Source organism: Miniopterus schreibersii, assembly GCF_964146895.1.
Source record: "Miniopterus schreibersii genome assembly, chromosome: 7".
Classification (NCBI taxonomy): domain Eukaryota; kingdom Metazoa; phylum Chordata; class Mammalia; order Chiroptera; family Miniopteridae; genus Miniopterus; species Miniopterus schreibersii.
The window spans coordinates 32,670,076-32,691,943 of NC_138108.1; the positions used below are offsets into that span (position 1 = coordinate 32,670,076).

The window sequence follows — 21,868 nt, forward strand, 5'->3', positions numbered from 1 at the left end:
TGATTCTGGTATTATTATTTGAGTTTTATTATTATAGTAGTGTACTATACACAAAATATTCCACCCATGATTACAAAGGAGAGTGTACACATCAAGTAGTAGAGTAACTATTTCTTTTTTTTCTTTTATATATATATATATATATATGTGTGTGTGTGTGTGTGTGTGTCTGTTGATTTCAGAAAGAGGACGAGAGAGGGAGAGAGAAAGAGTTGAAACATCACTGATGAGAGAGTCATCATTGATCGGCTACCTCCTGCATGCCTCCAACTGGGGATCGAGCCTGTAACCCGGGCATGTGCCCTGACTGGGAATTGAACCCCGATCTCCTGGATCCTAGGTTGATGCTCAACCGCTGAGCCACGCCCAGCCAGGAACAGAGTAACAATTTCTGAACAAGCTTTGCCCAGAAAGAGTTGAGGATATGAATTGGGTGACTCAATGTGGGGGAAGTTAAATAGTTATTTGGTTTGTTATTTATTAGACAAAATAAATTTCACAAAAGATGCCCACTTTCTAAGAATAGAGATCATCCTATTGATGACGAAGAAGAAATGGCCGGAGATGAACACAATACAGATTCAAGGGCAGCGGTGAATGACCTGGCAGGCTGGTCGGGGCCTTGAAAAAGATAAATTGAAAATTGCAGACAAGCAGGCTAGGTGTAGATGGGTATATGACTGAATGCACTGCCAAAAGCTCCACCCATTGGGAGAATTTTCTGTCACCACTGTCTTTTAAGGCTACTCCTAGTGAGGCTACAGGGTAGTTGGCCATCCATTTTCAATCTGCACCCCACAGACTCAGCTGACCCATCCAGAAACCAAGCTCAGATTTTTTCTGTCAGCTGGTCGTAGGTATTAGCCAAAAGAGGGACATGGTTCAACATTATTTAACTTTGGTAGATAACAGAGATCTGGGCGCTCTACTCATGCATTGTGCTTTCCAATACTGCTCATGCCATCTGGATATACCATTTCCGTATTATGATGAATTGCTGCTGGGCCCAACCAAGTTTATGACATGGATTTCCTGGCATGTCTCTGTCCACAGGAAACCTAGAAATTTTATTAACGAGAAATCCCTGAATCTTTGTGGGTTTGTCTCCCATCCTGTGGAACACAAGGGGCATGGTAGCAATTTTTGCTTATCTGACCCAATTAACATAACAGCGTTAATGTAGTGAATCCATGTAACTTTCTGTAGGATGTTCAAATGGTCCAGAGGGCAGGAGAGAGAACATAGCCTACAGTAAAAATATAAATGTGTATTATTGCCTTATCCCTGTGAATGAGAACTCTTTCTGATCCTCTGATCCTCTTTTCTCACTGAAATAGAAAGGATGCATTCACAGTATCAATGGCTTTATAGCATGTACCTGAGGACATGTTGATCTCTTCTAGCAAAAACAACACATCTGACACAGCCACTGCAACTCTACTTCATTGAGTTTGTGGTTGCAACAGTCTGCTGTCATCTTTCCAAAATCCTTCCAGTTTTTGTAAGGGCCATAATGGTGAATTAAATGAAAATCAGATAGGAACCAACACTGCTGCATCCTCTCGATTTTTATGGATGGCACTAATTTGTACCATGCCCCTTGAGATGTAATATTATATTAGATTTATTTCTTGGCTTGAGTTTAGGGAACAGTTTTAGAAGCTTCCATGTGGGTATGATTACCCTTATCCCACAGGCCAAGAGCTCAGTGTGGGACTTGTACTAATTATATTTTCAGGGACTAGGGAAATAATTGCTGGGTGGATCTGAAAAAATAGTGGACCCATCACAAGCCAGATATTTCTCAGGATTCCATTTACTACGTGGGCCCCATGGGCCCCAGTTCTAATAAGGGGCCATAATAGTGCTTCAACTTTCTGCGTATCACTGTCAATTCAGACTGTGTTCCACAATCCTTGAAATGTTTGGCTAGTGCCCTTCCCCCAGTACATAGTATTAGGGTGACCAGTTTATCCCAGTTTACTCAAGACTTTCCCAATTTAAAAAAAGAAAAAAATCCCATGTTCCAAGAAGCTCCTTAGTTCTGGGAAAACTGGGATATTGGCCACTCTAATAGTTACTGAAATAAATCACTTTTGGGGAAGAGGTGGGGAAATTACTGAGTATATTTGCTGTGCTATTGCAATTTACTTCCTACTATGGACTTGGCCCCCTCTTCAGTCAGTGAACTGTGGCTCTGAAAACTACCTTGGGCCCAGAAACTTGGCACTGGATTGTGACTTTTAATTAGGACAATTTCCCTTGGCCTCCTGGTCATCCATTCTTGAGTCTTATAACAGTGCAAGCCGAATGGAATACCCTTGTTGGGTTCCCATCTATTACGCCCCGAGAGACACTCTGTTTGATTAGCCATCTCCATCTCTTTATTCAGGCCTCCTGGCTGCTTCTCTGACCCTGCCACTTATTACTATAATTTCATCCACCTGGATTTTGGCAATTCAGTGCTACCACCTGCCCTTTATTTGGGTCCCGTCATCCTCATGGCTATCACCGAGTCTAGTAATAACGTCCTCGCCTACTGTCAGCCCTGGGTTATAGAAGAGAGCCACCCCTGAACCTGTTGTGTTGCCTCACAGCAGAACATAGTTTATGGCTTTGGTAAATGGTGTATTTTACAGGCCTTCTCATGGGACATAATCATCTGGTGGGGTTCCTGGCCTTCCAAAGTATATTTACTCCAGCATGCTGGCTTCCATGGGTTTTTAAATCTCATGGTCTACTGTTTGCTATGGAATTGTGGTATTTCAGTGTCACTTAGCATTGGCCATTGCTTTTCCATGTCTCTAAGAGTCATCTCAATAGTGAGCATGCACCATCATCTGGATGGTTCTCACCATCCATGTTAAATCCAATGTCATTAGAATGCTCCCAAGTCAGTAAACACTCCCCTGCCCAGATTTTCTGGTCACCTTGATTAAGCACTCTCAGAATTCAGACCCACAGGTTCTCCTCCAGTACCTGCCAATACACAATAACCAGGTCTTGCAACTTCTTTAGGATATTAGGCCTTACTAGCAACAGCATACCCCTGGCTGAGTTATGCTGTGACTTAAGCTAATGATAGGCCTACTTGCCATAACAGAAAGTAAAGGCAGGTCTTGAAGGGGTGCATATGACTTGTGGGGAGAGGACTCTGCAGTACCTTCAAGCAAAAGGGGTGGGCAAACTAGCCCTTAAGGAGTAGGGATGGCTTACTTCCTCATTTTCAGAGAGTTCAGAAGAGTCGGGGGTTCAAAATGTCCAGGGTAATACACCCAGATGTTCTTTTCCCAAATATTAGGATCCCGTTTATTTTTCCCCAGGAGGCCCTGATCTTGTTATAACTAACCTGCCTTGATTTGACATTTAACCTTAACTAGAGCTTTACCACTCAATTAACTCCCAGTCCTCAGTTTCCTCTGCCTTCCTACTATAGGAGAGGGTTTTTGTAAGCTATCACAAAAGTCTGTTGGCTTTCTTGCTTGGTGTCCAGTTTCCCACACCTTTTCGTGATCTTTTTCTAGGGTAGCAATGGTTTTAACAATACCATCCATTCCTCTTGTCCTTGTAGCTTCCCCAGTACTTCTCAAAGTTCTGATACTTGACACCAGCTAATGCATAATCCCCTCCCCCCGTGGTTTACCATCATAACTCACCAACAAAGAGAATTTTAATAATTGGACTTGTACGTTATGCCTGGGGATGTCTGTGTTTCACTTACCAATGACAGGGTCCTCACTGCCACCTGGGGTGAAAGGGATCCATCTTCCAAACCCCAATTTATCACCTACTTTCTCAGACCCCTCCCATTACCAATAGGTATAGGTTATTTGTTCCAAAAGCAGATGCTTAAATGGAATCTGGTGTGCAAGCTATTTATTAAGCATTAACACCTGTACATAGGAGGAGCCTGATCCTGTCTTTATTTAAATTTTGATATTTTATTCATCATCTTTCCTCACCCAACTCCCTTCTCTGGGAAAGAAAACCAAAATTAGCTGAAGAAAAGGTAGAACTGTAAAGCCTCGGGCATACCCCCGGCACATTCAGTCACGGGATGGGGGCCATCCCAGGGAGGCTGTGCTTTTGGCCCAGGCAGTGTTTGGCAGCCGAGGCTGACTGAAGAAGCTAACAGCTGCACACTGTCTGTCATCACACGCCCACCAGCAGCCGCAGCCACAAGTCCTTCCTCAGCCAACGTGAACAACACATCTCCTGTTTCAGTATAGGTGGAGAATAATATTGAATTAATGAAACATTGAGGAGGTAGTTGCTAAGAGAAAAGATGAAGTTTAAAACAACTCATTTTATGGTACATATAACTTGGATGAAGGAACCGATATTTGGTGTGTGTTTTTCTGGGCATTTGGAAAACTACACTTCCCAGCCCCATTGTAGTCAGGCAGAGCTCTGTGACCAGCTCAGATGAGTGAAATGTGAGAAAAAATAAAGGTGGTCACTTGCAGCCAGCCACAGTGGAAAACTCCTGCGCCACCCAGTCTCTTCCTCAGCCAGAGGACTTGGGAAGCCGGACGGTACAGCAACAAGAGTGGAGCCTCCCGCGGCCTGCATCCGTGAGGTAAGCACATAAATGTAAGGTTTGAGCTCAGAAAAGGTTTGGGGTAAAAATATAAATTTAGGGGTCATAAGCATGTTCACAGAACCTATGTATGCAAATGGATAATATCAACCCAGGAATGAATACAGGGCAAGTAGAGGGCAATGGAGAGATCTGAAGAGCTTTAACATTTAAAACTCAGGAGAAGATGCTGGCAAAGGCGGTCAAGAAAGAGAAATGTTTTAAGTCGGGATTTAACAATATTTAACTATTCTACCCTCTCCATAAGGTACATGGGGGCAAGACTTCGTTGTTCATTGTATGCTCAGCACATGGTGCTTGACATATATGGCTGTTTTACAATATATGTTGAACTATTGAATTATGGAGACAAGTGGCCATATAGGAGGGGGATATTTTTTTTTAATGCGGTGTTAGAAAACTAAAGAAAGCAAATGTCAGCTTGTAGGACACTGGTCAAGTAAGATCAGGACTGAAGAATGAATGGAGTGGTGGGAGCGAAGTCCAGGTTGGACTGGGCGGAGGGGGAGTGCAGGTGAGGACATGGAAGCAGGGAGCACATGTGTAGGAGAGAGTATGGATGAGAGGAGAGAGACAGTGGCTGGAAGGGGATGCTTGTTTCGGGTGGTTTTTTTAATACTGAGACTTGAACATGATTAAATGTCACTGAAAGCTGGTGTGTGGGATACTTGGTAACAGAAGGCTCTAGAGCACACGTGGCAGGACAGGATCCCGGGACGCATCCCCTGTAACAGGGAAGAAAGGGGAGTGTCGGGCCTCGCTGGCAGGAGGCGAGGGTGCAGTCCAGGTCGCACAGCGAGGAGACAGTGAGGAGGCTTGAGGTCTTTGGGAAAGGATTCAAGAAACTTACTTTCTTCAGAGAAATGGAAAGCAAACTTCAGTGAAACATGAAAGTACAGGAAGTTTTAAGGTTCATGTAAGTTTGTCAACTCTGAGTTTGCATAATGTCACCAGCCTGACTTACTAGGATGATTTTTAGCTGCACCAAGTAATTGCTGTGCAGCCCTAGAGAGCTGGGGAGTTGAATTCACTGGCGGCTGGAGTTGTGGCAGGCAGTGTCGATGGAAGGAAAGCGAGCGAGAAAGCCTGGGGCCTCGGCGGGGAGACATCAGAAGCAGACTCAATCTAAGCCAGAGTAGAAGAAAACAAGGCTGACCCAAGGCGAAGTAAATGAGTGAACAAATCAGGGGGCAAAGACTGTGAAACAAGGGTACTTAGGCAAGCTGCAGAGCAAGAACTTTGGGTCGGAGGAAGTAATAGCTGAAGAGATTTCAGAGGTGGGTGAGCCTCATAGACATGAACGTTTTTCAACAGGAGTTAGGGAAGAAAGAAAGTTGGTCAACCTGTTGCCAAGAATCCTGAGGTAGGGAGTGCCCACAAGGTCTACAGAGGAGGTGTCATCAAGGGAGAGGCCCTTAGAAAGGGTAAACCCCTCGAGCAAACTGGCGTTTCCATAGGGATGTCGGCAGCTGTGACCAGAAAATGGCAACATGCAGTAGGAAGAAAAGTGATCCCAACCCTCCACCCTGCCGCAAGGACAGTGTGAGAAAATAAATGTTTTTCCCACAGGGTGTAGGGAAGTGGCATCCTTAACAGGAGGAACATAGGTTAAGGCAAGAGGGGAGGCAGGCAATGAAATAGTTTATGAAAAGGTCACAGGTGTAGGGAGCTCGTGGTAGTGGAATCAGGGCTGCAGAGAAGCGTAGGGGTGTGGGTTGGGCAGAAAAGCAGGCTGTTAGGGGAGAAAATACAAAGTATTACAGAGAAAAGAATGAAAAGAAACAGATGGACTTAATTTAGAAGTGACCAAGGAAGGGAGTGTGAGGAGCATTAGGAGCATTAGGCCCTGCTCGGTCGTGGCCAGGGGCAGAGACCCACAGGTGGGTGTGAGCTTCAGCAATTCATGCTCCTTACCCTCAACTTAGTGGCAAATTTATGAGGCCCAGTTGTGTTGCATAAAGTTGTGATTTCTCTTAATTTCCCGTAGCCCTTCATCAGAGTAACAGAGTTTAAGAGCAGAAAGAATTTTTGGACATCCTGTTTTCTTTATGAGAAGAATGAAGTTTAAAGGGCTTTAATGTCTCGTTTGAAATAAGGGGCCAAAATTGGAAGGAAAAATACACATTTTCTTGCTCCTAGTCTGATGTTTTCTTTCTCTCTCTCCCCCTCTCTCTCAATCAATCAATCAATTCTGCTCACTCTCTCAAGGAAATATATTATTATCCCATTTAAAACTAATATTTTTTATTATAGCTAAAGAATATTTTCTGGAGCTTACAAAGGCAGAATATTGTTCTTAACAATGGTGTTATATATATTGACATTTATAGAGTAAGGGTTATACTGAGCACTATACACTATACCTTTATGTGTAGTATCATGATTAATTTCCTCTTATATACCGTGTGTTACTTGTACATATGGTCATAAATATTTTATTCAAAGAAGCCATTATAATGAAATATTCAGAGGTACATGTTTGCAAGAACATTTCCAAAAGCAATTAGAAGATGAAAAACTGATGGAACTGCTTTTTTCTAAGTGATGACTGCTGAGAAACAAGTTCTTCTGCAGTTTAATGTGTTCTTTGAAAAGGATAACCATTCTTTTAAGTTAAAATGTCATTATTATTGGGGAAAGTGACTGATCTCTCTGGGGTGGAGTGAGCATTTTTCAAGCTTGACTAGGATACATTGATTCTTATAAAAGACAATTTGGCGTATGGCAACTGTTTAAATCACTAGAGAGACTCTAGTGTTTGAAAGTTGAATTTCAGTTTGTAAATAAATTGTACTGTTTTGTGACCATCTGCTTCATAATCAAAACCCATTTCCAAGATGTATGCCTGTCCAAAAACTTGAAATCCTCAGAGTATTGAATAATAAAAATCAAATTGTGTTTAGACACAACTTTAATATAGTAGTTATATGCTAGTATATCATCTTTATAGAGCAAAGGAGCAAGGTAGCAAAGAATATTAAATATTTTAAGTAGTTGCTTTTATTTGAAAAATGTCAGCAGTTTAATAGAGGTATGTTTCAGTGATATTTCACTAGTATCTGAATAACACAATCAAGATATACTGACAAACATTCCTCTTTTCTGAAATATGTCACCTCATGAGTTACAACTTTAGGAGAAACATGTGCAAGCTAGAAATAATACAATAGGGTTGTTTTAACAATTTACAAACCCACTAAAATATAATTATTTTTTTCAAAGCTTCGCATACCCATGTTATTGATTATTTAAAATAAAAATAAGTTTACTTCTTATTGGCTTTTCTCATTATTATGGATAATGACTTGAAACTGCTAAAATTGTAAATGTTTATTACAGAAGAAAAATAGAATAAGACCGTAATGGTCAGGGTTTTGGTGCAAATTTTCATAAAATTAGTTATTTTCTAGAAAAATGAAAATTATTAAAATACCTTGATCCCGATTATTACAAAAAGTTTTGTAGTACTAATTATATAGTTACTTCAAAATAAAATAATGAAGCCATTATAAATGAGGCACAGATTTTGAAAATAAAATATGGTGTTATAAACTGATTTATATTCTTCTATTTATGATGTTTATCTTTTTTTTTTTTTTAAACCCAGATTGTCTCCTGAAAATTTATTTTTTAAATCATCTGTTCTTTGATGCAGAACCTAACTTAGGCCCATCCATTCATTGCAGTTGGTTAAGTCTTTTCTTTTTTTTTTTCTCTTCAAAATCTTTTTTTTTTTTAATTTTATTATTGTTTAAAATATTATGGATGTCCCTTTTTCTCCCCAATGACCGGTTCCACCCCGTTCCTTCCCCCTCCCCAGTCCCTCTCCCCACCATTGTCCATGTCCTTGGGTCGTGCATATCTGCATATAAATTCTTTGGTTACTCTCTCCCCCTCCACCCACCCGCCCCCCTCCATCCCTCTGACATTCGTCAGTCTCATCTATGCTTCCGTGTCATTGAATCTATTCTGTTCATCAGTTTATTAAGTTCTTTAGATTCCACATATAAGCGAGATCATGTGATGTTTGTCTTTCGCTGCCTGGCTTATTTCACTTAGCATAATATTCTCCAGGTCCATCCATATCTTCTTAAACTTATTGAGACTTGTTTTGAGTCTCAACATACGATCTATCTATCCTTGAGAATGTTTCATGTGCCCTTGAGAAAAATGTTTATTCTGTTACTCTAGGGTAAAAAGTTCTGGAAACATCTATTAAGATTACCTAGTTTAATGTCTGACTTAAGGCCAGTGTTGTCTAGTTGATCTTCTGTTAGAATGATCTATGCGTTGGTATAAGTGGGGTTGTAAAGGCTCCTACTTTCATTGTGTTATCTCTTTCCACATCTAGAACTGTTCATTATTATATATATTTTGATGCTTCATAATTATGTCTAATTTTTTTCTTTTCACTGAATTTATTGGGATGACATTGAGTAATACAATTATGTAGGCTTCAATTATATAGGTACAATTCTATAAAACATCATCTGTATACTGTACTGTGTGTTCACCACCCCAAGTCAAATCTCCTTCCATCACCATTTATCCCCCTTCACCCTCTTCTCCTGCCCCCCACTCCCCTTCCCACTGGTAACTGCCATAGGGTTGTCTGTGTCTGAGGGGTTTTGTTTAATCCCTTCACTTCTTCACCCAGCCCGCCCCCCGCCTCCCCTCTGACAGCTGTCGGTCGGTTCTCTGTATCTATGAGTCTGTTTCTATTTTGTTAGTTCGCTTTGTCCATCAGATTCCACGTATAAGTGAGGCCATGTGGTCCTTGTCTCTCTCTGCCTGGCTTATTTCACTTGGGCTAATACTCTCCAGGTGAATCCATGCAGTCCCAAAGGGTAACAGTTACTTTAACACTTTATTAAATGTATTGAGGTGACAGTGGTTAATATGAACATACAGGTCTCAGGTGTGGGTCTCTGTTACAAGATCTGTATCTTGCTCTGCGCGCCCACCACCCAAAGTCCTATCTTCTCCCGCCACCGTATGTTAAGACCCCCTCACCCCCACCCTTCTACCGCCTTCCCTCTGGCGACCACCACCCTGCTGCTTGTGTCCGTGAGTTTCAGTTTTATGTCCCACATATGGGTGAAGTCATATGGTTCTTAGCTTTTTCTGACTGACTTAGCAAAATATTCTGAGGCATTTCCCCTGCTTCCAGCAGACGGCGGGTGGTGTAGCCCAGTTTGTTTCCTCCTGCCTGCCCGCCGGCCCCTTGGTCCTGGCGGGAGGTCTGTGATGCGGGCCGTGGGGAGGGGGCTGCACGGACTCCGCCGTCCCTGTGGCATTTCCAGGGCAGGGGCCCCGCCTGGCAGCCGGGAGCTGCCCGCCCGCCTCCGCGGGTGCCGCGTGCGCCCTCGGGCACCCTAGGGCGCCGAGCAGAGGCACCTCGGCGGGGACAGATGTCCAGCTGGCTGTGCATTTCCTGGGAGACGGAGGGGCGGTCTCGCTGTGCCCTGATGCTCACATCACTCCCAGATGTGTTTTTGAAACCTTTACTTTGGGCTTTCAAGAAAGTGTCAGTTTCAAGAAGTAAATGAATAACTACAAAAGCAATTTGTCTTTGAAAAAGCACAATTGTAACTGTAAGGAGAACCCGCGTCCGGGAGCTACACTTTGATAACTATCAGTAATACTGGCGTTCATTTGCAGTGATCATCAGCTCTTAACGAGATAATCCTGATAATTAACAGTTAAGTCACAAAAGTGACCCTAGTACTTTAAGTTCATCAAATGTAGTGTCATAGAATGATAAACACTAAATGAAAAAATTATGAAAATAAAATCTGTAAAAGTACATGTTAATAGACATTTACTTATGTAATGGACACAAATCTTTCTGAAGTGATCTAAATTAGAAATCAAGGTCTCAAAATTGTATTTATTACAGAATGCTGGAAATTAGACAAATTTATTTAGCTGAATTTAAAAATACGTTCTATGTTAACAACAAAAAAATATTTCCTAGGCTGAAATACGGGAATACCTAAAACAAAAATTATTTTGAGGTACTTACATGTTGCTTAATAGTCACAATTATGCTTTTCATTATATAGTGTTCAGAAAGGTTTTTAAGCTGTTCAAGTGCAATAAACCCAGAGACTCCTGGGAACGTAATTATCTGGTTGTTTTGAATCAGACTGTCTGCAGTTAGTCTAGTGTCTTAATAAGGTCTACAAGGGGTAGAACCAGTCAACACAAGAATTATGAAACTTCTAGTAAACCTGAAGGAAAAAAAGACTGAATCATTTGGGAATTGGAGCATCTCTACAGGAGTGTGAAACATTATTTACAACCACAGCAAGTAGAGGTTTGAAAACCAGGAAATGCAGGGCTCAAGCAGGAAGGGTTTTGTAAACAGAGGGGGGGAAAAAACAACATATACTTTTGAATGTGAGCTTTCCCAACAGAAGTAGGAAGATGTCCTTCTACTATAAGAAGCCAAGTGGAGAAAAGTGTTACTGCAATGTTTCAACAAACACCGTAGTTGTGATCTTTAAGCTCAGCTATTTTAGAAAAAAAATAATTATCACAATTTTTCCCCTTAAGAAATGTGCTACATAGATATTTAATGAAAATGTTTTCCCATCATTTGCAATTAAGTTTATTAAGTTTTTGGTATTTAACATTACAAATTGTGATTTCTAGACAATTTTTCTCTAGTGAAACTCTGAAAATGTTTTTACAAAGGAAAAAAATAATTCAATGGACAGTGAGTTTAAAAAGTACTTAACTCAATGAATTTTATAACGTACTTTTTTTTTAAGCCTAAAGGTTATTTTGTTAAGCGTAGATAAATCAACTGTTTAACATTATAGTTTAACATTTTTCCAGCATGTAGTTCAAAAGAAGGGTCCCTATTAGCTATCACAATGATCAAGTACTGATAGGTGAACCACTTTTTTTTTTAATATGTCTTTATTGATTTTAGAGAGAGGAAGGGATAGGGAGGGAAACAGCAATGATGAGTCATTGACCGGCTGCCTCCTGCACGCCCCCCACTGGGGATCAAGCCTGCAACCCGGGCATGTGCCCTGACCGGGAATTGAACCGAGATCTCCTGGATCCTAGGTGAATGCTCAGCCACGCAGATAGGTGAACCCCTTTTGATCAACTCATTAAAACATCTAACTCCATCCAACTACCTTTCCTATAGATCTTACATATCAGTCTTCTCAGATATTCCTTCTGAGATGAGAATGTGATGACCAGCTCATGAAAATCCTTTGCTTGGCAGCCAAGTTTCTGATTGTGAGATATGAAATGCTTATTTCAACCAGTTCCCTGTGAGCTTGGGTCCTGCATGACTCTTCCAGGGGTTGCATCATTTCTCTTAATACTCCAGACTCTAGATGGAGGCCAGGCCCTGGGACAAAGGCCATAACTGGCTTGTACTTGGCAGGGATCCAAGTGGAAGTGTCTACCTCAATGCCAGTACTGGGAAGGTCACATCTCCATTGTACTGAGAGTGGACTCAGAGCCCAATTCCCATTAGAACTGACCAAATAATATGGTGTTTCTAGTACAATATTCACTTACGTTATACAAAATGTCTAAAAAGGGGCACCCAGGGTAATGATTCTAAGGATATTCTAAAGCTCAAAATACAAATTGCTTGAACTTAAGTACTGTTCAATTAATTAAGCAGGAGGGCTCTTGAAGGAGATCTAACATTCTAAGTGTAAACAGCCTTTATAATTTATTCTTAGGTTTAAAGTACGAAGAACTGTTTTAAAGGTGGGAAGGAGATAGTGTATCATTTTCTCACTTAAGTATTTTGGGAATTGCAATTTATTTTACACTCTATCACACTATTTTAAGACGTCTTCTCATTGGAGGAAATATGTCTATACTCAGCTTTAACAGTAAAAATGTGAACTTTGGAGAACATTACATGCAAAGAGAAATCAAGTTCATTATATAAACAAGGGGTATTCAAATATATAATGTTTATTTTACTGTAGGGAGTATAATAAATAAAAAATAACTGAATATTTACTAGATTAAATGACAATTTAGAAAGGAATAGTCTGTAGTTCACCCAAAGTAAACAATGCATCAAGTACATTTTTAGATTTGTTTTATTATCTTTAATGAACTATGTTTAACATTTTACAAATCTTCAGATTGTTACAGTTTCCAGCAGTAAATATAGTAGTAATGACCATAAATGTACACTGAAATGTGAGATTCCTCTGATAACAGAATACAAAAGATAGAAACACTTGGAAACAGAGGGCAAAATGTCAACTCTAGGTCTGAGATGGAAATTAACACAGTCAAATTCTTTACAAAGCCAGTAGTGGGCAAGTGAGTAACTCATTCCCTATAAATAAATATGTAACTTTGAGCTTGGCCTATCTGGGAAGTTCTGAGGAATATTATTTGACCCACAGATCCCTAAAACTCTACCATATGCGTTGATGCCAGAGGATTCAAACACAGAGGCAGTGATCTGAAAATGATTGCCAAAGCCAAGAAGTGCTTTGATTCCTCAACATTTGTGACCTTCTCGGTGTCCTGTGTATTATAAAAGGGTGTGATCCCTATACAACTGCCTACATGTCATAAAAATGGATTTTATAAAGTCTCAAGATCTTAATATGTATTCAAAAATACATATAGCTGTGCTTTAGTAAACGAATCCATCAGTTAATTGAGGGATAATTTTGCTTTTAAGATATATATGCAAAGTATGTACAAAGGATCCACAAATGTTAACAATTTGTGACCAAAATTCTCTAGGTTTACATTTGCAAAAAACCGGGTTGGTTTTCAATTTAAAAATTTAAGAAAGTTGTAAATATTGTAGGTTTATTATCACTTGGGTTAAGAAAAAGTAGATGGCTTCAGCTTTTTAACAGGAAATCTGTGAACTACTCACAAATGAGAAGTTGCACATTTTTAATCATTAGAAAAGATAAATTGCCTATACTTCCCAATTGAGAACAGAATGTGCAGTATATTAAAAAAATAAGGTTTTATTCTGAAACAAATAATGTATTTCTAGAAAAGCCCTTGGGGATGCATCTTCTCATTTCCTTTACACAAGAATGCCTACGTGGAATACCTGAACAGTACGCCCTTATATCAGCATGTACAGTCCTTTACTAAGCTGAGATGAAATGTTTTTACTTAAAGGTGGGAGAAATATGCATTTAAAATATTGAAGAAGTACGACATTTCCCTATATAGTTTCTAACTTCATTCCAACATAATCTATCAATATAAACTGGATTCAAAAAAGAAACACACAAAACAAAGAGAAATGCTCTTTGCATGCAAATTCCATTGTTCCAACGTGAATCACTAGGTCTGTATTTTTTAATAAAAACGGCACATCTGCTTAAGTTGGCTAACAGAAAATGCACATTTAAGAAAGATGTTATATCCATCTGATAAAGCAAGTCTATATCAAAGGCACTTCAGCAGAGCACTAACTCCTTAACCGTTCCCAAGTCATTTCATTTATGCTTTTATCTTTCTGTATAAGACCAATACGGAGCCTCCTCTAATTTGGGGCCTTATCACTACACCCCACAAAAATAAAAGTTAACCTAGGTATTACCAAAACATCTATCTCTTCCATGGATTGGGGTAACATTCTAGCAAACTTCTGCCTTGGTCTTTAAGTTCTCTGGGTTAATACAGAAAGGTGGCAGTGTCATCTGACAGGTTAGGTGCTTCAGAAGTGGTTACGGAAAAAAACTGGCTGAAGTCTATCTGGGGGAAAGCTGTAGTCTGTCATTACACATCCATTTATAATTTGACTAAAGCTAATGTGGCTAGTTTTGGTTCTTTCAACTTATGTGCCTTGGGTCTCTATGTTGCTCTCATGTTGATTAGTAGGAATGAGAAAGAACACAATTTTGTTGCATGTTTCCCCCCTTTGGAAAAGGAGGTTCTGCTTCAGACATTTGCCTTTGTGGCAATTTTAAGAAAAATGGAATGAGTTGATTTTAATTAACAGATTTATTTTTAAGACATATGAATAATTCAGAGTTGAAGACATTTATAATTAAAAACAGCTGAATGTGTTCACACTGACTTCTTTGCTATGATGAAAAGGACATGGACATATTACTTCCAAAACCGGGGGATGGGGGCAGTGAAAGGCTCTAAGTGACTTAAGAAAAAACTTTTACTTTTCCCATGAAATTGAAACTGTTTTTCTCAAACATCTCTTATGAATATAACAGGAAAAAGAAATCTATACATATACCTAATATCCTAAAGGTATTTTTGAGTCTCAGGGAAATGGAATTTCTTTTTTAGCTCATCAACATTTAAGAGAAAATTGAAATAAACATTTCCTTTAGGTCGACACATTTTGATTTTTTTATTGTTCATAAGAAACTTTAAATTTATTGATTTTTAAAAATCAAGTCTAATAGCATTTTAGTGCCAGATTTTTTTTTAAATAGAAGACATATCTTAAAACGGATTTTAGCTTACATTATCAGTGAGTCTTAAACTAAAGATAAGGGGTTTTTTGTGTGGTTTTTCCCAAACTGGTGTAAAGTTTTCCTTGACAGCTAATAAGCTCACTTCACTTTCAAGGGAGGGGGAAAGAAAAATTTTAAATAAAAATCTGGTATCAGAGCATTCACTTCTCAGATTTATAAATAAAAAATTATCACCTTAGCATTTATTCTGGAGTTTCCCATCTTATATGAATATGGGATTTTCTTTGGGGTCGATACAATATACATGCTGTTTATAGCAAAAAAAAGAAAAAGAAAATGTTGTTTGGCCTTTAAACTCTAGAATTACATAAATCCAGAACATTTATCAAGTTATTTTCAAGTAGAGGCATTGGGGAACAAAACAGTAATATTTCACAAGAATATGATGCCTGAAGAATACAGTTTCATTTCTAAGTGTTTCACAGGGGTAGTCATCAAAGCAGAGGCAACACTTTTAAATGGAAACAACTTTAGGACACATTTCACAATGTCATCCTTAAGAGAGTCAGGGCTGAGATGGCTGGCTGAGCAACATTTTCAGATAACTAACACCTTGAGGCTATTTTACATTTTGAACACTTGGATACTTCAAATTCAGCACCCAAAAATAAATGAAAAGAACAGGTCAGGAGAAGCATTCCCTAGTATCTTTCTCTCTCATTACTGAATTACCATTTTACTATTTACTCTGCTTGAGACATATCCAGGGACCACTGAATTGCTCAGTCACCTTCTTAAGAAGTTCACACCGCAATTTACAATAAGAAGCAAGAATAAACACGAAAGAGCAGAGACACAATCGTCCTTGGTGTTAATTTATGGGGATCAGTGGGCGTTCCTCTCGCTTCTTCCAGATATTAGTTTTGCTGTCTCTCTTGGCTAGTGGTGGTCTGCCCCTTTTTCTAGTGGGGGACGTACTGGCTTCAAAATCTTCGCCAGTGCTTTTTCTTCCTGGGGACTCTTCCCCGGGGTGCTCCATGATAGCGCCACTCCCTCCATCTAGAATGTGCCTGAGAGCTGGGTCCTCAGGGGAGCAGACAGTGGTTCCACTCTCACTACTGCTCAGGTCTAAATCTTCCAAGTACAGAATCTTAGGCTGGTGCATGCTTTTGATGAAAGTCTTCTCCCTCTCCAGTTTCCTACTTGAGTGGTGCTCGTTCATGTCCACCCCCGAGTCCAGGCTCGTATCATTGCTCTGCGTTCGCTTGCCCTTTTTCAGGTCTATGAAGGAATGCCTCACTTGGGCGACTGGCTTCCCATCAAGAGACACAAACCAGGCTCTGGGGTGAGGGGAGGGCTTCCCTTTGGACAGCTCCAGGAGGGTCTGCTCTGAAATTCCTTGGAGCTCTGATGAAAAGGGGGTCATTACAACAGCTTCATTGAGTGTCCCAGGCACAGACACGGACTCCAGTAAGCTGCTGGAATAGCGGCCCCACTCTGAGGTCTGGGACGGCAAGCTCTGCTGGCCTTCAAGTGGGATGCTCTCTTCCCGGGCATCCGGAGGCTGTGCATGAGAATGCACTGGCATTTTGGGCAATGTCTGGGTAAAGTTCTCTCTGTTGACTGGTTCCATCAGTTGGCCATAGACTAGCTGTCCCTTTCTTGGCAAAGTAGCTGACTTAGCTGTATGTAGCTGCTCTGGAGAGGAGAAAAGGTCAGCTGTCTGAAGGATGGCAATGGGCTGGCTGTAGATGTGCATGAGCTGCTCGGGGAGGTGGGAGCGCCCATACACCTCCTCGCTACCCGCCAGATACCTCTTTTCCTCTTGAGCATCGCCTAGAGAAGACAGGTTGTTGGTAATGTGTGTAAGTTGTTTGGCCCCTACACTGGACTCCAAGGACTGGGTTGGGTTTCTTGAGAAATTATTTTGATTGGCTGACAGAAATGAAACATCTTCATTGTAGATTTTAAAACTGTCCCGAGTTTTTACCATGGAAATTCTCTCCTCTGCTTCCATCTTTGACAGTTCCTTTTTTTGCGGGCTGTATGACGAATTTTTGGCATTGAATAACTGTGACTTGTCCTCAGCTTTTAATGGAACTTTGACTGAACTGATGTGATTTATGTGTGTTGTTGAAGTTGTCTGGTCTCTCTTGAGGACCTCGAGCTTAGTGATATTTCTTTCTCTTTTCTGGGGAGTGCCACACTTATCCCTAGAGAAAAGAAGGCAAACAATGTTTATAACTTACAGTCTAGAAGGTTCCTTTAAATATTCATCCCCCGATATGTATATTATATAGGCAATGCTTATATATTAGACTATATCCATTTTTATTTTAATCTACATATTTTAAAGAATAATCCATTGATTTCTACAAATAAACTTTGTAATACACAGAACATATTGACACAACACCATAATTTGATAGTTTTGGGCGTTTACACATCTTACTATTTTCTTACCTGCAGTAACAAAGAAGCACAGTAAAAAATCCAATGACAATAACTACTGTTCCTCCCAGTATGGCTGTCAGAAACACCGTGTGGTAGGCAGTTATGTCCTTGGAGTCTCCATTTATACCTGAACCTAAATGGTTCGATATAAACAAACAAATAAAACAAAAAGAAAATCTATAGTTTAGATCAAATTTTCAACTATGTCCTATCCTGAGTGAAGCAGACTGAAAATGTGTACAAACGTATTTGTCTGCTCCCTTCAAAAGGCAGGCTTCCTGTGGGTGGAGAAAACCCTCTCTTTGGGCTTAATCAACTGACTTGCTCTGCTCAGTGAAACGTGAGCACCGTAAGTGAGGTTGCATGTTATGGCCCTGCCCATATAAGGTCCTCTAATACGTGAACAGTATGTCCCAGAGAAGTGGTGTTACTTCAACCTCCGTTCTAGAATGAGAAAACATGTTGAACTGAACAAAACTAAGCCCAACGGTCAAAACTAAGCCCAGTGTAAGCAACAAATAACTGCTTGCCATTGTCGGCCACTGAGATAGCAGATTTCTTGTTACTGCAGCAATGGCTGTTATAAACCAAGACACTAAAATGCTGCTATAACAAAACCCTAAAATATGTGACACTGGCTCAGGCCAGGCAGTGAGCAGTGAGGAAATGGCTTCGGTAGGCAGTATAAATGATAACCCAAGTTATGGAGTAGCAAAATATTTGGTGGAATAAACTGGGAGAAAATATTTCCAATTAATTTAAGCTTTGTGCAAAGAGGTTTTGAGATAGAATATAGGTAGTAAGTGTGGACTGTTACTAGCTGCATTCAACTAAAAAAAGAAATTTTAAAGATAAATTCAAAACAGAATTTGCCAAAGTAAGCAGTGATGACAGGACTAGAGAGAATCCAAAATTTCTGGGACTTGAAGGATTAAAAGTTGCAGTTCCTTCAGCCTTGGCTGCAGACTAAGAAGATGCCATGATCCCAGCAAGCTGTGCCCAGGAGAGGTACAGTTGACCCACTATCCTCCATTATGAGGGAGCACATAGATAAAGTTATCATAACAGCACTGTAATTGCAGTAAAAGCTGATGAACACACTGAAATGACAAGTGCAGGCTATTAAGACTCTGCATGAAAATCAATACTACTGGGCAACTAATCTTGAGGTAAGCTTTTCAGTATCACTAAGACTTCATTTTGTTCAAAAAAGTACATAACTCTACTGATCAGTACCACCTACTAGACTGTAATACGTGTTCAGGGTGATAAGGGGCTGAGCATGGTGAGACAAGGGGTTGTCTGGTCATCTCTACCAAGAGAAAACCTCCAGAATGAGACTCTCACCTTCACCAAGGGCACTGGAAGGGACTGAGAGCCACAAGGTCTTTAAATCTATCCTTTAAATTCTGCATCATCTAATTTAACAGAAGTAAAGTAACAGTGATAGCAAAGGACTTGGAGAAGCAGCATTGTGGATATGTATACAGACTCTGGAGCCAGAGGGCCTGACATGGAATCCTGGCCTCACCATTTATTTCTAAGTGTCTTGGGCAAGTTTCCTTTCTTTGTGCTTCAGTTCGTATCTGTCATACCTAACCCATGTGGGTTGTTGAGGATTAAACAAGGTAATATTTATAAAACAGAATAGTGCTTAGCACATGATAAGCAGTCAATAAGTGTTGGGTATACTACACTGTTGTATAACTCTAGGTTATGTAAGAATAGGCACTCTGGAATTGGGCACACACTCATATATGGTTACTAATATTAAAGTGTTGATCATATCTAATAGGCAACCAAGTACAATATGACATACTATGAAATTTCTTCAAACAAAAATAAGAAGAGTAACAATTCCATCTGTGGATTCTTATTCAGGATCCAGAGCTGCAAATGAGTCAAGTTTGTTTATAACTGGGTGAAATTCAGCTTCTGCTCCTAAGACTATAGGAGCATATGTTTCCACAATAGAGTAATGTTAGCGAGTTTCACTCCACAGGATTCCAAGAAAACTCACTTTGGGAAATAGGAAGATGATACTATTGGGTTTGCCGCAAATCTTATATGTACGACAAGAGCAAAAAATTATGCATCCGTGTGTGTGTCTGTGGTGTGAGTGTGCACGCCTAGAAGGGGTTAAAAAGTTAGAAAATTACAATATATTTTCAAGATTGAAATACATTTGAAAATGAATATTTAAATACATTAATAAGCACTTGTTTATTAAACTTTATACTCACCTATATACTTGCCTAGAACAATCTATGAAAAATTTTCTTGCACTTAATATTTCTTCAAGGAATTCTAGAATTCTATTTAAGATTTATTTTAAAAACAGATTTATATATTAACCAAATAACTACCAAAGTAGCTCCAGCACAGTAACAAGCCCATCACAGGACCAATTTTGATTTTAAGTAACACATCCTAAAATGTTTTGGGATATTAGAGATCATCATATCCAACTCCCACCATTTAGAAACCAGAAAACTAATACTCAGATGGATAAGTACCTATTTCAAACTCACCCAGGTAGTTACTGGCAAAGTCAGAGTTACAATTGAGTTATCCCTATTTCTAGTATAGTGTTTCTTAGACTGTGATACGCTTGCAGAATAAAACCATCACCAGAAGGTATCTAGTTGAATCCAAATGTGAATCCCACCCTTCCATTTCAGTACTGACTCACACAAAATCTTTTCCAATGTATAAGCTGAAACAAAACTTTAACCTATTTAAAAAAGCACTTTAACCTATTTATAATTCATAAAGTCATCTATATAAATTGGTAGTTTCAGATGTTTAGTGGAAGGTACACGTCTCTATAAAACCCAAGTGCTCCTTAGGCTACTTTTATTAGAAATGAAGTAACTTGGGTTTAGTTGACTTGAAGTATTAAATTAAATATTGTTCTTTTTCATCAATATTTCATTGTAGTTGCAAATGTAGAATGGCATAAGGCCAGACAGCTGGCAAGACTGCGTGATATTTTGCATCATGAAGAACAAAAGTAACCACCCTCTGGTTTCTGAATAATAATTTCATAGGTACTAAGGTCAAAATAGAAACAGAAAGAATGTCCCTTTTGATCATATATGCTTAATGGCTTATATTTCTTCTATTGGAATACTAAATTTTGACTTCATTAAAAAAAAAGTTTTGTGTGGTTTATTAACCAACGAATGTCACCCAATAAATTCAACTTTAAAAAAAGTCTTGTTACTTGCAGAGTTTAAAAGGGTTTAAAAGGTTGCCAACAAAATATGAAAATTAAAACCTACATTTAAAAAAAATTTCAGGAAAACTGTGGGTCTTCAAACGAATAGACAGCCATGAGGAAGTGATGACAGAACGCTGCAGAGAAAGGTGTGTTGGACGCCATCCGCATCCTGGGCCAGCATGTGCGCCGGGACTGTCCCTGACCAGCGTGAATAGCCGGTCGCAGCTGCCTCCGCTGGGAGCCCCGGCACTCAGCCAGAAGGACCAGTTCTCCAACACATGATTAGAGACGAAGGAATGACACGCACTCAGCTTTCATACTCTCCCAAAACTTCACTGAAACGGCACTGAAAGCTTTGCTTTGTTCTGTCTTTGTAGATTATAAGCCCACATGGTAAAGGAGGGTCAGCTAAGAGACAAGACCAGCAAGATGCTGAAGGCCGAAAGCGGACTTAGCAGTGCTGGCAGCAGGCACAGCCGAGAAGCAACTCCACCCATCCCAGCCGGCACGCCAGAGACCCAGAGGGCGGCGACCAGTCTCTACTAGAGCAGGTTAGAAGGTTTTTCTCTTTTTTGAGACGATTTAATGGATAAAAATATGCAGGGTTTGGATATTTTGAGAGAGTTACACAACTGAAAGATAAATGTAGGATTTCCTTAGGTACAAATGATATAATTTGATGCCATGTTAAATCTAGAAAAGCAAAATACTCATTTCTCCTAGAATATGAATAGGTCATCCCTGGTGGACAGTTCTTGGTTTCTGTCCACCTCTGTTCATGTCAGGCCAATCTTCATTTGGGCTATCACTTGTCTTATCTTGGGAACAGTCTGGGGACACTATTATTCAGCAGCCTTCCCTCCACCAAGGGAAGGGGTGTGCTCATGACCCAAGTCTAGGCCAGCCCAGTTCTTCATCCCTAGAATGGTCAGGAACAGTGAGAGGAAAGGACTGCAAAGGGTTGGAGTCAGCCTCACGCAGCAGTAATCGCGTGATGACTGTCAAGTAGGCCTGTGAACTGGGCCCTTGGGGATTTCTGCCTTTTAGAATCTGGACCTTCAGCCTTCCCTAGCATCTTGTGAACTCCCTATATCCTAACCTTATTTTAATTATTTAAAATCTGTTCCTGCTCCATGCAACCAAATGCTCTAACTGATCTAGGTAGAATTTATTCAC

General features: G+C 39.9%; 1 protein-coding gene across 1 annotated transcript in view; it reads right to left on the reverse strand.

Moving 5' to 3' along the window:
* Positions 1 to 12,543: 12,543 nt before the first annotated feature.
* The window catches only part of FAM171B (family with sequence similarity 171 member B), a 49,407-nt gene continuing 40,082 nt past the window's right edge, over positions 12,544 to 21,868 (reverse strand). The window contains exons 7-8 of the mRNA XM_081142123.1: positions 17,479 to 17,602; positions 12,544 to 17,228 (exon numbers count right to left, since the gene is read on the reverse strand). Of these exons, the coding sequence (XP_080998249.1) occupies positions 15,887 to 17,228; positions 17,479 to 17,602 (1,466 nt within the window). The 3' untranslated portion in view covers positions 12,544 to 15,886. The remainder of the gene's footprint in view (positions 17,229 to 17,478; positions 17,603 to 21,868) is intronic.